At 55.1% G+C, this 12395-nt stretch overlaps 8 protein-coding genes across 8 annotated transcripts in view; 6 read left to right on the forward strand and 2 right to left on the reverse strand.

The window, feature by feature from the left end:
• The window catches only part of QBC33DRAFT_585225 (uncharacterized protein), a gene marked incomplete at its 3' end in the record, with an annotated part of 1617 nt that extends 1195 nt beyond the window's left edge, over positions 1–422 (forward strand). Inside the window, exon 3 of the mRNA XM_060431427.1 lies at positions 158–422. Coding sequence (XP_060284444.1) covers positions 158–422 — 265 coding nt within the window. The remainder of the gene's footprint in view (positions 1–157) is intronic.
• A 767-nt stretch (positions 423–1189) lies between these two features.
• Positions 1190–1850, reverse strand: QBC33DRAFT_569268 (uncharacterized protein). The gene is made up of 2 exons (XM_060430535.1): positions 1526–1850; positions 1190–1465 (listed from the first exon to the last, which is right to left on the reverse strand). Exons 1-2 carry the CDS (start codon positions 1760–1762, stop codon positions 1346–1348), a joined length of 357 nt encoding a protein of 118 aa, XP_060284445.1. The 5' UTR covers positions 1763–1850; the 3' UTR covers positions 1190–1345.
• A 589-nt stretch (positions 1851–2439) lies between these two features.
• On the forward strand, positions 2440–3080 carry QBC33DRAFT_536611 (uncharacterized protein). The gene is made up of 2 exons (XM_060427722.1): positions 2440–2790; positions 2851–3080. The coding sequence occupies exons 1-2, from the start codon at positions 2536–2538 to the stop codon at positions 2875–2877; spliced, it is 282 nt and encodes a 93-aa protein (XP_060284446.1). The 5' UTR covers positions 2440–2535; the 3' UTR covers positions 2878–3080.
• A 940-nt stretch (positions 3081–4020) lies between these two features.
• QBC33DRAFT_619089 (uncharacterized protein) lies at positions 4021–5134 on the forward strand. The gene is made up of 5 exons (XM_060432722.1): positions 4021–4272; positions 4358–4446; positions 4503–4559; positions 4635–4686; positions 4777–5134. Exons 1-5 carry the CDS (start codon positions 4105–4107, stop codon positions 4966–4968), a joined length of 558 nt encoding a protein of 185 aa, XP_060284447.1. The 5' UTR covers positions 4021–4104; the 3' UTR covers positions 4969–5134.
• A 671-nt stretch (positions 5135–5805) lies between these two features.
• Positions 5806–6668, forward strand: QBC33DRAFT_585235 (uncharacterized protein; the record flags this gene model as incomplete). Its single annotated transcript, XM_060431428.1, has 4 exons — positions 5806–6117; positions 6180–6383; positions 6462–6605; positions 6660–6668. Exons 1-4 carry the CDS (start codon positions 5977–5979, stop codon positions 6666–6668), a joined length of 498 nt encoding a protein of 165 aa, XP_060284448.1. The 5' UTR covers positions 5806–5976.
• A 172-nt stretch (positions 6669–6840) lies between these two features.
• Positions 6841–8118, reverse strand: QBC33DRAFT_48428 (uncharacterized protein). Its single transcript, XM_060425395.1, has 7 exons — positions 7960–8118; positions 7556–7902; positions 7372–7475; positions 7256–7301; positions 7119–7170; positions 6978–7042; positions 6841–6926 (listed from the first exon to the last, which is right to left on the reverse strand). The coding sequence occupies exons 2-7, from the start codon at positions 7727–7729 to the stop codon at positions 6894–6896; spliced, it is 474 nt and encodes a 157-aa protein (XP_060284449.1). The 5' UTR covers positions 7730–7902; positions 7960–8118; the 3' UTR covers positions 6841–6893.
• A 663-nt stretch (positions 8119–8781) lies between these two features.
• On the forward strand, positions 8782–10461 carry QBC33DRAFT_48423 (uncharacterized protein). The gene is made up of 2 exons (XM_060425392.1): positions 8782–9278; positions 9343–10461. Exons 1-2 carry the CDS (start codon positions 8902–8904, stop codon positions 10133–10135), a joined length of 1170 nt encoding a protein of 389 aa, XP_060284450.1. The 5' UTR covers positions 8782–8901; the 3' UTR covers positions 10136–10461.
• A 233-nt stretch (positions 10462–10694) lies between these two features.
• On the forward strand, positions 10695–11746 carry QBC33DRAFT_558400 (uncharacterized protein; the record flags this gene model as incomplete). The annotated part of the gene is made up of 2 exons (XM_060429878.1): positions 10695–11049; positions 11139–11746. 2 exons carry the CDS (start codon positions 10695–10697, stop codon positions 11744–11746), a joined length of 963 nt encoding a protein of 320 aa, XP_060284451.1.
• Positions 11747–12395: the final 649 nt, after the last annotated feature.

A 12395-nucleotide genomic window follows, 5' to 3' on the forward strand; every position in this document is an offset into this window, starting at 1 on the left:
GGTTACGCCATTGGGCTTCGCTGGGGGGGGTTTGGCGCAGGCACGCCTTTTTACCCCCCACCTAACCCCCCCCCCCCCCCCCAACGCCCCCCCCCCCCCCCCCCCCCCGAACATGGAACTCGAGCTTAACCTTGGGGGGGTCCCCAAAAAACAACAGAGCCATCACCACCAGGATCCGCAGCGGGGACTTCCCGCCGGACCCGGACGGTGACTTCGGCCCCAACGGCGCGTTCCGGACCGGAACGCACATCACGCTGTGCCCGCAGTTCTTCGACCTCAAGCCGCTGGGCGAGATCGCACCCATCACGGCCGGCGTGCGCATCGACGACCGCATCAACCGCGGCATGGTCATTCTGCACGAGTTGATGCACGCTTACAGCCGGGGGATCAGAGGTGAGGGTTATTTATGCACACGGGAATAATTTGACTCGGTCCTCTCCGTCCCTTGGCGCTGACAAGAAATATTATTAATTGCAGATGGCGGCTACGGCTACGGCGGCTGCGTCGACGTCACGTACAATGATATCGCGTCCGGCCATGATAACGTCAAGCCTATCGGTAATGCGGATACTTTTGCCCTTTTTGCGCTAGGTATATCACTTCTGTCCTTTCATCCTCCACCTGCCTTGAAAACAACTTGCTGACAGCCGTGCTCAAGGTGTGTCCGAGGTTCAGAACATGGACGACTGGGAATGGACGAGTGGCGCGGCCGTGGACCCCCTTAACTGATGTGGAGGGTGGGAAGTGGTCTTGTCCGACACGTGGAGATGCTTACAAGGGAGAAGATGTGGCTGCTGAGTGTGAAAGCTGGGGTTTAAGATGTGAAGCTGAAGTTGTTGGATGTGTGTTATGGTTGTGTAATAGCACACAGAGAATATGATTGCAGAGACGTGGAAGAAGTCTCCTTGATAATTTTTCACCCCCGAAAATGGTGTCTTTGCAAGTTGAACACAGAGTCCTATGATCGGAGCCCGAAACCGTTGATCCGTGAAGGAGTTTCCAAACCTGGATGCTGGATTCTTGGGCTTATTGTTGCGCTTATTGCTGCCACTTCGCTGTCACTCCAGTGTTTTCCGGTGATGGAAACTATTACGCGGTAGACGCTCAAACGGTCAAATTTTAGGAGAGAGTTACCCACTATCATTCTTGGGGGACTTATGCTACGGAGAGAGCATGCCGAGTACTTGAAGGTCAACCTTGAGGCGTCATGAGAAACGGGAATTGTGGGAATAGCTAGAACCCGAGTACATGCTGGGTTGCCAAGCTGCTTCAATTGATGGACCTCCACTGCTAGTTGATCGCCCTCTGAAGACCTTCTCGACCTTCTTCTTGCCCCGTGCTACTCCTAGCCGTAGTACGACTGAATGTAGTACTTCTCATGATCACTGCCATAATCCCAAGTCCACTGACCCCCATTTCTCCCAGATCCCTGCACGCACTGGGCGATAATGTTGTTGAAGGCATCCTAAAGTCAAAATATTAGCGGAAAGGCCCTCTCCCAATACGCAGAGTGTGTCATGCCTACCCAGCAGTGGAGCTTCTCGGTGCCGGTGTAGCTCGCCTCGACGACCCTGCGGTAGTAGTTGGGGAAGCCGGTGTCGCCAAACACGAGGCTCGCAGAGGGCCCGTAGTTGCAGACCTGGGCGGCCGTCTGCTGGTACTCAGTGACGGAAAACCCGGCGTTGCCGCTGCCGTAGCAGTCCGCTGCCAGGGCGGCGGGGAGGGCCAGGAGGCCGAGGGTCAGGGCGCGGAGAGACACCATTGTGAGAATCTAGGGGTTTTGTAACTTTGTTGGCTTTGCTGTGGTTGTTTGGTGGAACTTGGGAAGGGGTGGGAGGGCAAGTATCGTCTCTGGCAGTACGGTTTATAGATGTTCGCAATGGCTGGGCGTAGCAAGAGACTAACAAGAGAGGGTGTGTAAAGTCACTTAATAATCCCAGCCTGCAAGAAGCCGGATTAGTTCGACAGCACACTCGACGTTGTTCGGTCAAGCCTCCTCGTGTGATACACAGCCATCGGGCCGATGCCCAACATGGGGCTCGCTGAGTCCTCTCGAAGATGTGTGAACACAACATTGGGCATCGTGTGCCAACTGACAACTGACTGCTGGCTTTGATTTGAGAATTCCAGAACTAGCCGCATATGCTTGGGTGTTAATCATCAAGAGCATGGGGGATGAATCAGCAATTTGAGCCTGATTGAGATTTTTCACCCCCTGGATGTAACTGTGATGAATGCTACTAATGCAATCTCAGCACATATCTAAGCCACAAGCTGACTGCATTGGGGTGGGGGTTCCTCTCCTGTCTGAGATGGAGGTTCGGGCTTACAGATATGTCTGTTGTACTGGTAGCAGAGTCGGATGGACATATGCCTGAACCCTGCACAGCTCTCCAGCCAGCACCTGTGATCTATCTAGAGCCCATATATACGACCTAGCACAACTCACTTACCATCCATCCCCCAGCAAAACCAACTTCAGCCTCCCACCGTCTTCTTGACAACCAACATCTTCACTCTTGATCCTCGCCCACAATGCGTTCCACCATCACGCTACTGCCCATCCTGGGCCTCCTCTCCGGACTGGCCCTCGCAACACCCGCTCCCGTCGTGGCCACCCTCGCCGCCCCGACTCACCTCGTCGGCGAGCCGCTGGCCGCCGACAGTGTCAACGCCACCGAAGTTGGTAGGCGCACTGTTGCTGAGCCTCCGCACCTCACCGTGGCATTGGTTTCGGCGGATGCGGTTAATTCCACCTCCGCGGGCGTCGTGAAGCGGGCCATCGAAGCGGTAAGTGGTCGGTATGCTCTGCCTAGCTTGGAAGGGGGCTAATATGATGAGGTTCTACAGGCTAAGCTTCTTGTTTGGTCTCGATGAGGCCACTCGGTATTGCGGCCTAGGTCGGGGCCTATCTGGCTGGGGGACAGCTACCGTGCGGTGTGAAGAATGCAATGAGGAGGGTTCTGGGCTGAAGCAATGAAATTGGAGGGTGCAAGTACAGAGTGTTGAGGCACTCTGCTAGACTGTTTGGCTTCTGGAACATGGTGCCTGTTATGGTCTTTAACGGTTCATGATCTGCTACCAGTATATTTTGGCCGACAATCTTATTAGAGAGAGCGAAACGGAAGGCCCTGTTCAAAAACTATGGAGCTTGTAACAGTGCCAAACCCGAAGACTCCTAAGTCAGTTCAGAAGTTCACTCCATGCCAGGGTTTCCTCTGCTCTGCCCATTATTCGCAATTGGAAAGATGGTTCACCCCTTTTGCATGATCACTCGCTTTCCTTCCCACCTCGGGGGTATCCAAGATGTTGGAGCCAATGTAAATACATCGGAGACGGGAGCACAAAATCAGAGCCCAGAACTGACCCTCAATACCGCTCATGGAGGGAAGAATATGGCAGAGAATGGTGAGGCATTAACAGCACCAGATACTCTAGTATTTACAAGTAGGTTAACAGCCAGAGGCAAAGGACCTCGGACACAAGAAACGGTCCTATCCATTTAGAACGGAGGATATTTCCAAGCACTCGTCCTTATCACTCGACAGACTTGACAACGCCGACCAGCAGCTTCTTGCTAATCACAATTGATAAATGTTTCAGCCCACCCTGCTCCGCCCTCATGCCCCCGAGAACACCATATCACATATCAGTTCTATTGTTACCGCCCTCCCAGAGATACCAGGCCCCGTGGCCTACATGCCACCTTTCAATACCAATATTTCGTTGAGTAAGCGCTCTGCATTAGTAGCCTCTTCTGGCACTCCAGTGGTGGCTGCCCCTCGGCCATCCACTCGGCACCTTGAAGTCACAGGTCCCCCAGCCAGGCACTCCTACGGCACTAATTCCCTATTAGAAACGCAGGGTTGCGGTGGCGGCAATGGTCAGTAAGCCAAGTACTCCCACGTACCCAGGTCACAGCCTATCCACCACGATTGGTGCCAATCCATCATGAGTGACGAACAGTTTAAAAGAGCGAACGTCCCGCGCCAAAGAAAGATTATAGCAGCAATTGACACACTACAATCCGGACAATATCGTCAGAATCATCCATCACTGATTTTTGGAGAGCCTGCGTCCTCCTAATATCTCATCAATCCGAAAATGCGTGTTGTACTCGCCATCCTCATCTCGGCGGTCCTGGCCGCGGCTTCGCCTTCCGTGAAGTGGCCACCGAAGGATCTCACTCCCGAGGAGAATCTGGGAAGTGTGGGCCTGAACTTCACCCTCATGTCTCGTGATGAGTATCTGGAGAAGCGCCAGCCCGGTGGTGTGAGTATCCCCAGAAATACCTATGAACCTGTCTTCTTTCCTTGGAGCCACTGGTGTTAACTGCCGCGTCAACCGGGCGCCTTAGGTCTACATCTGTACGGACATTAATTGGGGTGGCACTTGTGGATATGCCAAACAGCCGTGGAATCTGTGCATTCAACTTGACTCTCCCTGGTAAGTAATTAGCAAAGGAAAGGGGGAAAACCATGCGATCCTTAACACCGGCTCAGGTACCATACCATCTCGTCGATCGGCCCGGATGAGTACAACGCCATTGTTGCCTACTCGTAAGTTCTTCACTTTGTAATGACTTCTCTCGTCAGCTTTCAGGAGACTAACTCGCTTCCTACCACCTCCTGCAGGGACTACAGCTGCGGATCCTCAGCCCAGCTAGCCATCTTCAATCCAGGCTATGTAAGTTCCCCTTCCCCCCTCCACAATCGCGTAGATGAGACCATGTATTGCCCAGAGCATGGTTGCTGACTCGAAACTGCACATCCACAGCCCGACCTGCGCCCCGCTGGCTGGAACGACCGCATTGGCAGCTTCAGGGTCTTGCAGATCCCCGGCAAGAACTGCCTCGGCGCATCAGACCTGGACAGCTCGTATTTCCGCACATCGACGAATTGCAACAGCTGCTGCAATGGCTGCAACAGGAGCGGCCAGGACTGTTGTCCCGATGGGCTGTTCTGCTGAACTTCTGTGCTGGAATGAAGGGTGATATGTTCAAATGTTAGGGACTTTCAATGATTGCTGATGAGGTCAGATTGGGCTGTGTTTGTGTCCGGTTAGTGGCAATTAATTTGCTTTGAAGGTCGTGTGCTTCGCACAAGGTCCCTCTATTGAAGCCCAGTATCACTACAGCATCGACAGGCATGTATCCAATGAATACAAGAGAAAATTGCGTAAACGAAGTCACAGAATTAGCTCCTGTGTTCCGTGTGCTACGCTAAGATGCAAATATTCCGACGTTCCATAACAGACCGGCAAGACTCTTGTGTGCTGCGGCCCGACCGAATCTCACACCCCAAACAAGGTATTCACTCATACATAGCCCACCCCTGAATCAGCTGCGGTTAATGCCACGACAAGCCGGCCGCAACGTCAAGTCACCCGACCAAGCCAAGTTATCACGCTTCCTCAGCGTGACAAATGCAATGCCAGTCCTTGACAGTGCCTTCTTTCCTGCATGGCGGGGGATCCGGGGTACCATAGAATGCTTCTCCACACTCGCCGAGTCCTTCCCGAGGTCACCGAATCTACGATCTGTTGAAGCTTGATAAACCGCTTATTCACGCACTCCAGGCAGCAGAAACTGTGCCAGCGACCAACATGTTGCTGCGGCAAAGTAACCCCAGTCTTTGCCACTAGGTAGAAATAAGCCAGGACACGTTGGCCGGCTTGGATCATGTTTGGTTCGATGAGTCAGTCACAACGGTTGTGGCCTCCGAGGTGGGAATAGTGCTGAGTGGCTTAATGCTATGTCCCAATCGGGCATCTCCTGTTCTTGTTCCAATGGTTAAGATTTCTGATATTGACATTTTGAACTGGATTGTAATGAGGGATCAACATATAAGGTCCCTTATCCCAGTTGAGAAACACAACACTGCCCACAAGGCTATTCCAGATCTCAGCAGCCTTTTCTTCTAACCCCTGATCCATCTACGCTAACATTATCGTGCTTGAAACCCGCACCCACGCACCATGCGTACCTCTATTCTATCTTTTCTCCTTATCCCCCTTGTGGCGGCCCTGCCTTCCCAGGCCACGCCGCGGGATCTCACCGAGGCAGAGCTTCTCGAGAAGCGCAACACAAACGAAGGCGTCTACCTGAGCAACTGCTGGGTATGTATTCCCCAGCGCCCATGTGAGCACAGCCGACTGACACTGTTACCACCCCACCGCAGTTCTACTCTCTCGGCGACTGGGCCTCGGAGATGGAATACTACAGCAACGCCAGGTCGGGCTCCCAACACGGCGAACTGCCCAACGACACCACCACCCTGAGCTCCACGTCGCGCGTCACCTGGGAGGGGGTCCAGCGCTGCGGGTACTACTCCTCCTCGGGCGTGACGTTCTGCTCGCAGATCGCATCGAACGCTGCCAGTCTTGTAAGCTTCACACCAAATAACTCCTTGATTATATCCCGAGGAAACCGCAAGGTTGTCTAACGGTTCGGGTTACTCTAGGTGACTGGCCAGTACGCCGGTCCCGGTTGGAACAACGCTCACGGCTTCGACTGCTACAAGGACAACGGCCGCGTCCTGTTCAGGACCAGCAGTGGCAACTTCAACCAGAATGAAGAGTGCTACTCCATCTACTATTGCTTCTCTGTTAGTACGATGTCTCGTTGAGGAAACTGTCCTTTACCGCTAATCTTTTTGTAGCAAGCTTGAAGAAATTCATAATTAGGTCCGGGATATGGTTGAGCTTCGTCATGGTGGAGATTTCCCGAGTTCAAATTGTACGACTCCTTTCAAGCTTAGAGTCAAAGACAAACGACTGTGAGGCGTAAATACACAAAGCATCGCAAGCAGATCCAGTCTTTCGCCTGGGACATTCCTCCTCCCCTTTCTGCCAAGGCTGTCGAGGCAATTCTTCGGTCCAACGAGAATCCCTCTCTAATTCTGGAAGCAGTAGTAGATGGAGTAGCACTTGAAGCAAGTTAGCGCTAAATCAGTCGCTCGGAATCCCAGTCAACTTACCGTGTGCTGAAGCTGGGCTCCTTCCGGCACGTTGTACAAGACACGATTGTTGTCCTTGTAGCAGGCTGTAGAGCTGGTCAGACCCGGACGTGCTTCTTATCTGCGCATGCCAATACCCCGAAAAGGGCAACCGAAACTTACAAAAGGTAGCGCCATAGCTGTTCGAGCCCGAGCCAGCGTACTGCCCGGTAGACTATTCCATTGGGACTCTAGTTAGTTCGACCTGGTGACGGAAAACCCCAAGTAACAACCGGAGAAGAGGGCGGAAAAGAACATACCAGGCTCTGAGCCCCATTGGCAATAAGCGAGCAGAAAGTCGCGCCCCTGCAGAAAAAGGAAAGACGGCTTAGCAAGTCAAGTTGGGGCTGGGGCACCCGGGCAAGCGTGCACTCACGTATCGGAGTAGGTGCCGCACCGCTGGTGGCCCTCCCAAGTGACGACGTTGGGGACGCCGTTCGTCGTGGACGGCCATGCGATGTCGTCGGGTAGCTGGCCGTTCTGGGTGGGGGTTGGGTGGGCGCACAGTCAGCCCACACCCCGAAACAGGAAGGGGGTTTGGGGGAGGGGTATGTGCATACCTGGGAGCCGGATCGGGCGTTGTTGTAGTAGCTCATCTCGCTGTAGCTTGTCGTGCCTCTGGTCACGCAGTTGGCGAGGTAGACACCGTTGTTGGCCCGCTTCTCCAGGGGAAGGGCCGAGCCGAAGGCCATGGAGACGAGCCCGGAGGCCAGGAGGATCGCGGACGAGAGCATTTTTGGTTGGGAACGTAAGTTAGATATGAGTAGCTGGTACTGTGTTGTGTCTATCTGTGCCTATGTCAGAGGCAGGGGACCCTGCTCTTCCCGGCCGGTCTTTATAGCTCTGGTGCTGACCGGGGAGCAGTCGGTACGTCTCGGCGATAGAATGGGACCCTAGCTAGGCCTGCCTGCTTCTGAGTTACTAACCAAGCATCGCAATGGGGTGAGCGGGGTTGAGTGGTCACTTGGATCAGTGGAATCGTGGCAGGGGTGCAGGCCAAGAAAAGGCCCTTTTCCTTCGCGCGCCCCATCAACGTGGTCGTCGTGGTGATAAGCTTGGACAAGGAGATGAATCAGCCCGCTTTCGGAACGGTCCGCTTGACGTGTCTCTAGCTCTGAAGATCAAGAGTCTTGGCTCATCGGCTCGTCAACTGACGTTGGGGTCCGGCGTTTAACCTTACTCAGCTACCCTCCCCGCGTCTCTCTGATGGGATGACGTGAGATTCATGCCAATAGTCCGGATCGTATGCGGACTAGGCTGAGAGCAAAACTGGAGCTGCCGCCCTCCATTTTAACTTCCCTACACTGGAAGGACTGGGCCTGTGTTACCATTGGGACCATGGCATATTCTTAGTGCTCGAGATACCAGTCTGCTATCAGGTCTCACCCTCAACACGCCCCATCTTGAGCCAATTCCAGTCCGTGGCCATAACCTCGGGGACGGGAATGGTGGGACACTACTTGATGAACCGCATAGGGGTTGTCTCGTTGTCTCGTTGGGACTGAGCCGGGCGGCCGAGGTCGTGAAATTGGTGAACGAGTTGCCGTGACGCACCGCGGATCACCCATGCCGCTGGTGCATGATAATTATTCCCTTCTGGTGGGGGCGCGACATCTCGCACTTCAGGCTGGGTCCTTGTATGTGCAATACATATCTCTTCGGCCATTCTCCGTTGGCTCCTCGTCCACACAGCTGATGACAGGGCACTAACAGTCTTGCCAGCTGGTGCAGTGGTGCACCTAGTGGTGGGTAACCCTAACCCTTCGGCGTCGCATTTGCCCGACTACACTCCTCGGTGAGATCATGAGATTACCCTGTGCTACACATAAACCCCGGCTTCTATCTCTTTCGCACTCAAATTCTTGTTGATCAGACTTGTCGGACACGACTGAGAGCAGCGACAGTCATGACGACGAGATTTCCGTCCAGAGCCCTAGTGCTCGCCTCGCTCGCCGCCTGCGGCATCATCGGGGGGTACAGCACAATGATCGCGGGGTCCAAAAATGGATTCTTTGAAGCCATTGGAGCCTGTGCCCGGGGAACGACCGGAGAGCCGTACATCCCGGGAGGTCCGGCGCCGTTCAAGACGAGCTACACGGGCATTTCTGCCGTTGACAACCAGTTGTTGGTTCTTGTCACTTTCTTTGCGACTCTTATCGATGGCGAAAAGAGCTGGGCTGTCAGGCTGTCCTTGTGGTATCTCATGGTTCAGCTCTGGGCCGGGTGGTCCCTCCTATCGCTCGAGGGGCTTAGGAAGGGCAATAGAGGGAGGGTTGTGAGTTGGTGAGTCTAGCTCCTTGTTCCGCTCCCCCCCTTCCGAGGAGAACGGAAGCTGACGGCTCATCAGGACCGGAACTATGGGCATCATCTTCCAAAACATCTCATACACCATTACCGTGCCCATCTACCTCATGATCCACCTTCTCACGTCGCCACTCGCCCAGCCGACTCCCGGATCCTCGCACCTCTTCACAGTTGACGACCTGGACCTCAAGCTCCTCCCCCTGTGCACCATGGCAGCCCTGGTCATCCCCTCCATTGCCATGGCCCTCCCTTCTCCATCCTACGTCTCAGCATCAACTCACTACACCTGGATCGCCATCTGGCAGGCCTTCCCACTCTGGCAGACCACCCTCCACTGGACACTCAAGCGAATCCTCCCATCCCCAACCGCCCCAACCCCCCGCAAACACCACCACCAAACCCCCACCGCCGCAATCTACAAAATCATCCTCCTCCTCTCCGTCGCAAGCCAATCAACCCTCCTCCTCATCGCCCTCACCCCTCCCACAGCCGTCCCCGAGCAATGGCGCCCCGTCTTCTCGGCCGTCACCGTATCCTCGGCGTTCGTCCCCGCCCCGTTCTGGACACCGCCTACCACCACCGTCACCGCAGCCATCCCCGCCGACGCCCTGCCGCCGCTGGCTCACTTCTTCCTCCAGTGGGATGTCTACTGTGGCGGGGCCGCTGTCCTGCTCTGGGCTGTGTATCTTCGCCGCGCGGCGGGTGGCGGAGGTGGAGGTGGGTGGGGGAGGGCGCTTGGTTGGGGGGTGCTTGGTGGGCCGGTTGCTGCGGCGGCGGTGTTGCTTTGGGAGAGGGATGAGGTGGTTGGGCGGCGTGGGGAGGGGAAGGGTGAGTGAGCAAGTGGCTGCGAAGGTGTGTTTCCTGTGTCCTGTCTGGTTTGTTGAAGCAAGGGGTTGTTTTCAAGACGTTGTTGTATTCCCTCTTGAGAGGTCTTCTAGAGGGTATAGCGGGCCAGCTCCAGAGAGCGTAGAAGGTTGCATCAAGCAAGACTAACCCGGAATACTTTTCCCGCATTTGAAATGAGGATCCAGGCGGACCGTCCAACGGACGGGACATCTGTGGTAGCACAAGCGATTGTGTGCTCGGTCCGGACGAGAGGCCGTGAAATGCTACACCGGGTGCCCGATCTGGCCAATTGAGGCCACACGGCAGCGTGCATTGCCGTCTGTTATCATTAGGCGGAAACATTAGAAAAGGACGCGTGGTTCTCGACGAGTCCAGCTCCGTCTATCTGCCTTCCCCTCCGCTCCACCTGCACCGCAAAGAGCTGTTGCCAGACCCTTCACGGGACTTTGTGTGATTAGCGACTGTGTCATATCGCACGTCTTTTGGCATGTCTGCGTTATTCCCCCAGCAATAGGTAATTACCACGTTGGAATCCCTCCTCTCCTCGCCATGTCCCAGCAGGCGTCGTCGACGACGGTGGCCCCCCGGCCCCCGGAGACCAACGCTGGCATCACCACGTCCTGGCTGCCCATGTCCACGGCATGGGAATCAGGATACCCATCCGACTGGTACATGTGGAATCCCACACAAACAAACCTGGTCGCTTGGGATCCCGATCTTGGGCCGCTCTGCCAGCCTCCGCAGGTCGTGAGCTGGTGGAAGAGTACCTCGGAGGTCGGCAAACGGCTCAGCATCGGGCCTGTCGTCTGTCCAGAGGCATACTCGACCGCGGCCTCGAGCGTGAACCAGCTCGGCAATACGTTTGTGGCCTGTTGTCCCAGGTTCGTGAGCCCGGTGGGAGCCCGTGTGTACTGGCTAGACTCCATTTGCTGAGACGCATATACGTATACACATATATTAGCGAATACATATTTGTTGATATCTACGCCGCAGGTGTGGTAGGGGAGTGCGTCTCGACCCTCGACGAAGGTCAGGTCGTGACGTTGGTGACCCCCATCGAGCAGGGATGGATAGGGACGACATTAACAGTCCTGTCACCATCACTGGCTTTTGCCGTCCACGTGAATGGCTGGCTCTTCCCGCCGTCGACATCCACACGGACGATAGCCACGACGATTTTCCAGACGGCTTTCCAGATGACTTCCCAGGTCACACCCCAGACACCATCTACTAACCACACAGACCTATCCCCCTCACCTCCCGTGACAACCCCAACCTCCTCCGTCCCATCACAGCCCCCCTCAGGCCTCTCCAAAGCCGCCAAGGTCGGCATCGGAGTCGGTCTGCCCCTCGGCGCCGTCGCCATCGGCGCCTTGGTCCTCGTCCTCATCCTGTACCGTCGCATGCGGGCGGCCACCGGGAAGCCCTTGGCGGCGCCTCTGGGCGATGACGTACAGGGCGGCGGAATCCAGCCTAATCTCGATGACTGCCCGGTTGAGAAGTTTGAATTGCCTGGTGGGGAAGGCGCTGGCGGGGTGGAGAGGGCCGAGTTGGCTGTGTCTGAGAGGGTGGCTGAGTTGCCTGGTCATGATGAAGATTAGGGCTAGGTTCGATGTTGGGGAGGGTAGGGGGAGAATTGGGTTGGAATGAAGGGGGTTGGGCAAATGGTAGAGCTATATGGGAAGATCGAGGCTGTTTTACGGGCCGTGGAAGCATGGAGAGCAATGCCTTGTACTACGAGTCTTTTTGGGAACTCTGCTCTTGAGCGGGATGCAGTGTGTCAGGGGTAGGATGAAGACAAGTTGATGAGAAGGTGTATTATCCCAGATCGTACTCGGTTCTTTCTGTTTGTTCTTCAAATTTGATACTACTATTTTGCTGGCGCCTGAAAACTAGAACACCTTTAGGGTAAAATCATTTTGCGAGGTTTCTTCTCGCAACTTCCATCTTCAGACAAAGAACCCCTATTATCTCCATATCGTATCTGGGCCGAATGTGCTCTTTGCACGGATGATTGTGGCGCCGCCACTGTGCCTGAAAAGCCCTGTATGGGACACTATTGAGTGTAAGCGTAATTAATGCTTTCTGGTGGGAAATATCCCCGAGTAGGTTCTCGCGGCGTCACACGGCCAAGCAGTTCAGGTCGTCGCCAACGAGGGTTGGATCGTCAAGAACGCCAAGCACGCCAAGACACATCGTCAACCACCGTGATTGAGGTTCCCTTGACTTCGCCGCAGCCAAACATCCCGT

Source organism: Phialemonium atrogriseum (genome assembly GCF_030411735.1).
Source record: "Phialemonium atrogriseum strain 8032-3 unplaced genomic scaffold QBC33scaffold_10, whole genome shotgun sequence".
NCBI classification, from domain to species: Eukaryota; Fungi; Ascomycota; class Sordariomycetes; order Cephalothecales; family Cephalothecaceae; genus Phialemonium; species Phialemonium atrogriseum.

Excerpts from the sequence above, each read along its gene's own strand:
- QBC33DRAFT_569268 (XM_060430535.1), bottom strand. The coding sequence starts at position 1,762 with ATGGTGTCTCTCCGCGCCCTGACCCTCGGCCTCCTGGCCCTCCCCGCC. Across the intron at positions 1,466-1,525 it reads CCGAGAAGCTCCACTGCTGG|GATGCCTTCAACAACATTAT; the intron begins GTAGGCATGACA and ends TTTTGACTTTAG.
- QBC33DRAFT_536611 (XM_060427722.1), top strand. The coding sequence starts at position 2,536 with ATGCGTTCCACCATCACGCTACTGCCCATCCTGGGCCTCCTCTCCGGA. Across the intron at positions 2,791-2,850 it reads TGAAGCGGGCCATCGAAGCG|GCTAAGCTTCTTGTTTGGTC; the intron begins GTAAGTGGTCGG and ends GAGGTTCTACAG.
- QBC33DRAFT_48423 (XM_060425392.1), top strand. The coding sequence starts at position 8,902 with ATGACGACGAGATTTCCGTCCAGAGCCCTAGTGCTCGCCTCGCTCGCC. Across the intron at positions 9,279-9,342 it reads AGAGGGAGGGTTGTGAGTTG|GACCGGAACTATGGGCATCA; the intron begins GTGAGTCTAGCT and ends ACGGCTCATCAG.
- QBC33DRAFT_619089 (XM_060432722.1), top strand. The coding sequence starts at position 4,105 with ATGCGTGTTGTACTCGCCATCCTCATCTCGGCGGTCCTGGCCGCGGCT. Across the intron at positions 4,447-4,502 it reads ATTCAACTTGACTCTCCCTG|GTACCATACCATCTCGTCGA; the intron begins GTAAGTAATTAG and ends ACACCGGCTCAG. Across the intron at positions 4,560-4,634 it reads AACGCCATTGTTGCCTACTC|GGACTACAGCTGCGGATCCT; the intron begins GTAAGTTCTTCA and ends CACCTCCTGCAG.
- QBC33DRAFT_48428 (XM_060425395.1), bottom strand. The coding sequence starts at position 7,729 with ATGCTCTCGTCCGCGATCCTCCTGGCCTCCGGGCTCGTCTCCATGGCC. Across the intron at positions 7,302-7,371 it reads TGCGGCACCTACTCCGATAC|GGGCGCGACTTTCTGCTCGC; the intron begins GTGAGTGCACGC and ends CTTTTTCTGCAG. Across the intron at positions 7,043-7,118 it reads CAGCTATGGCGCTACCTTTT|CCTGCTACAAGGACAACAAT; the intron begins GTAAGTTTCGGT and ends CCAGCTCTACAG.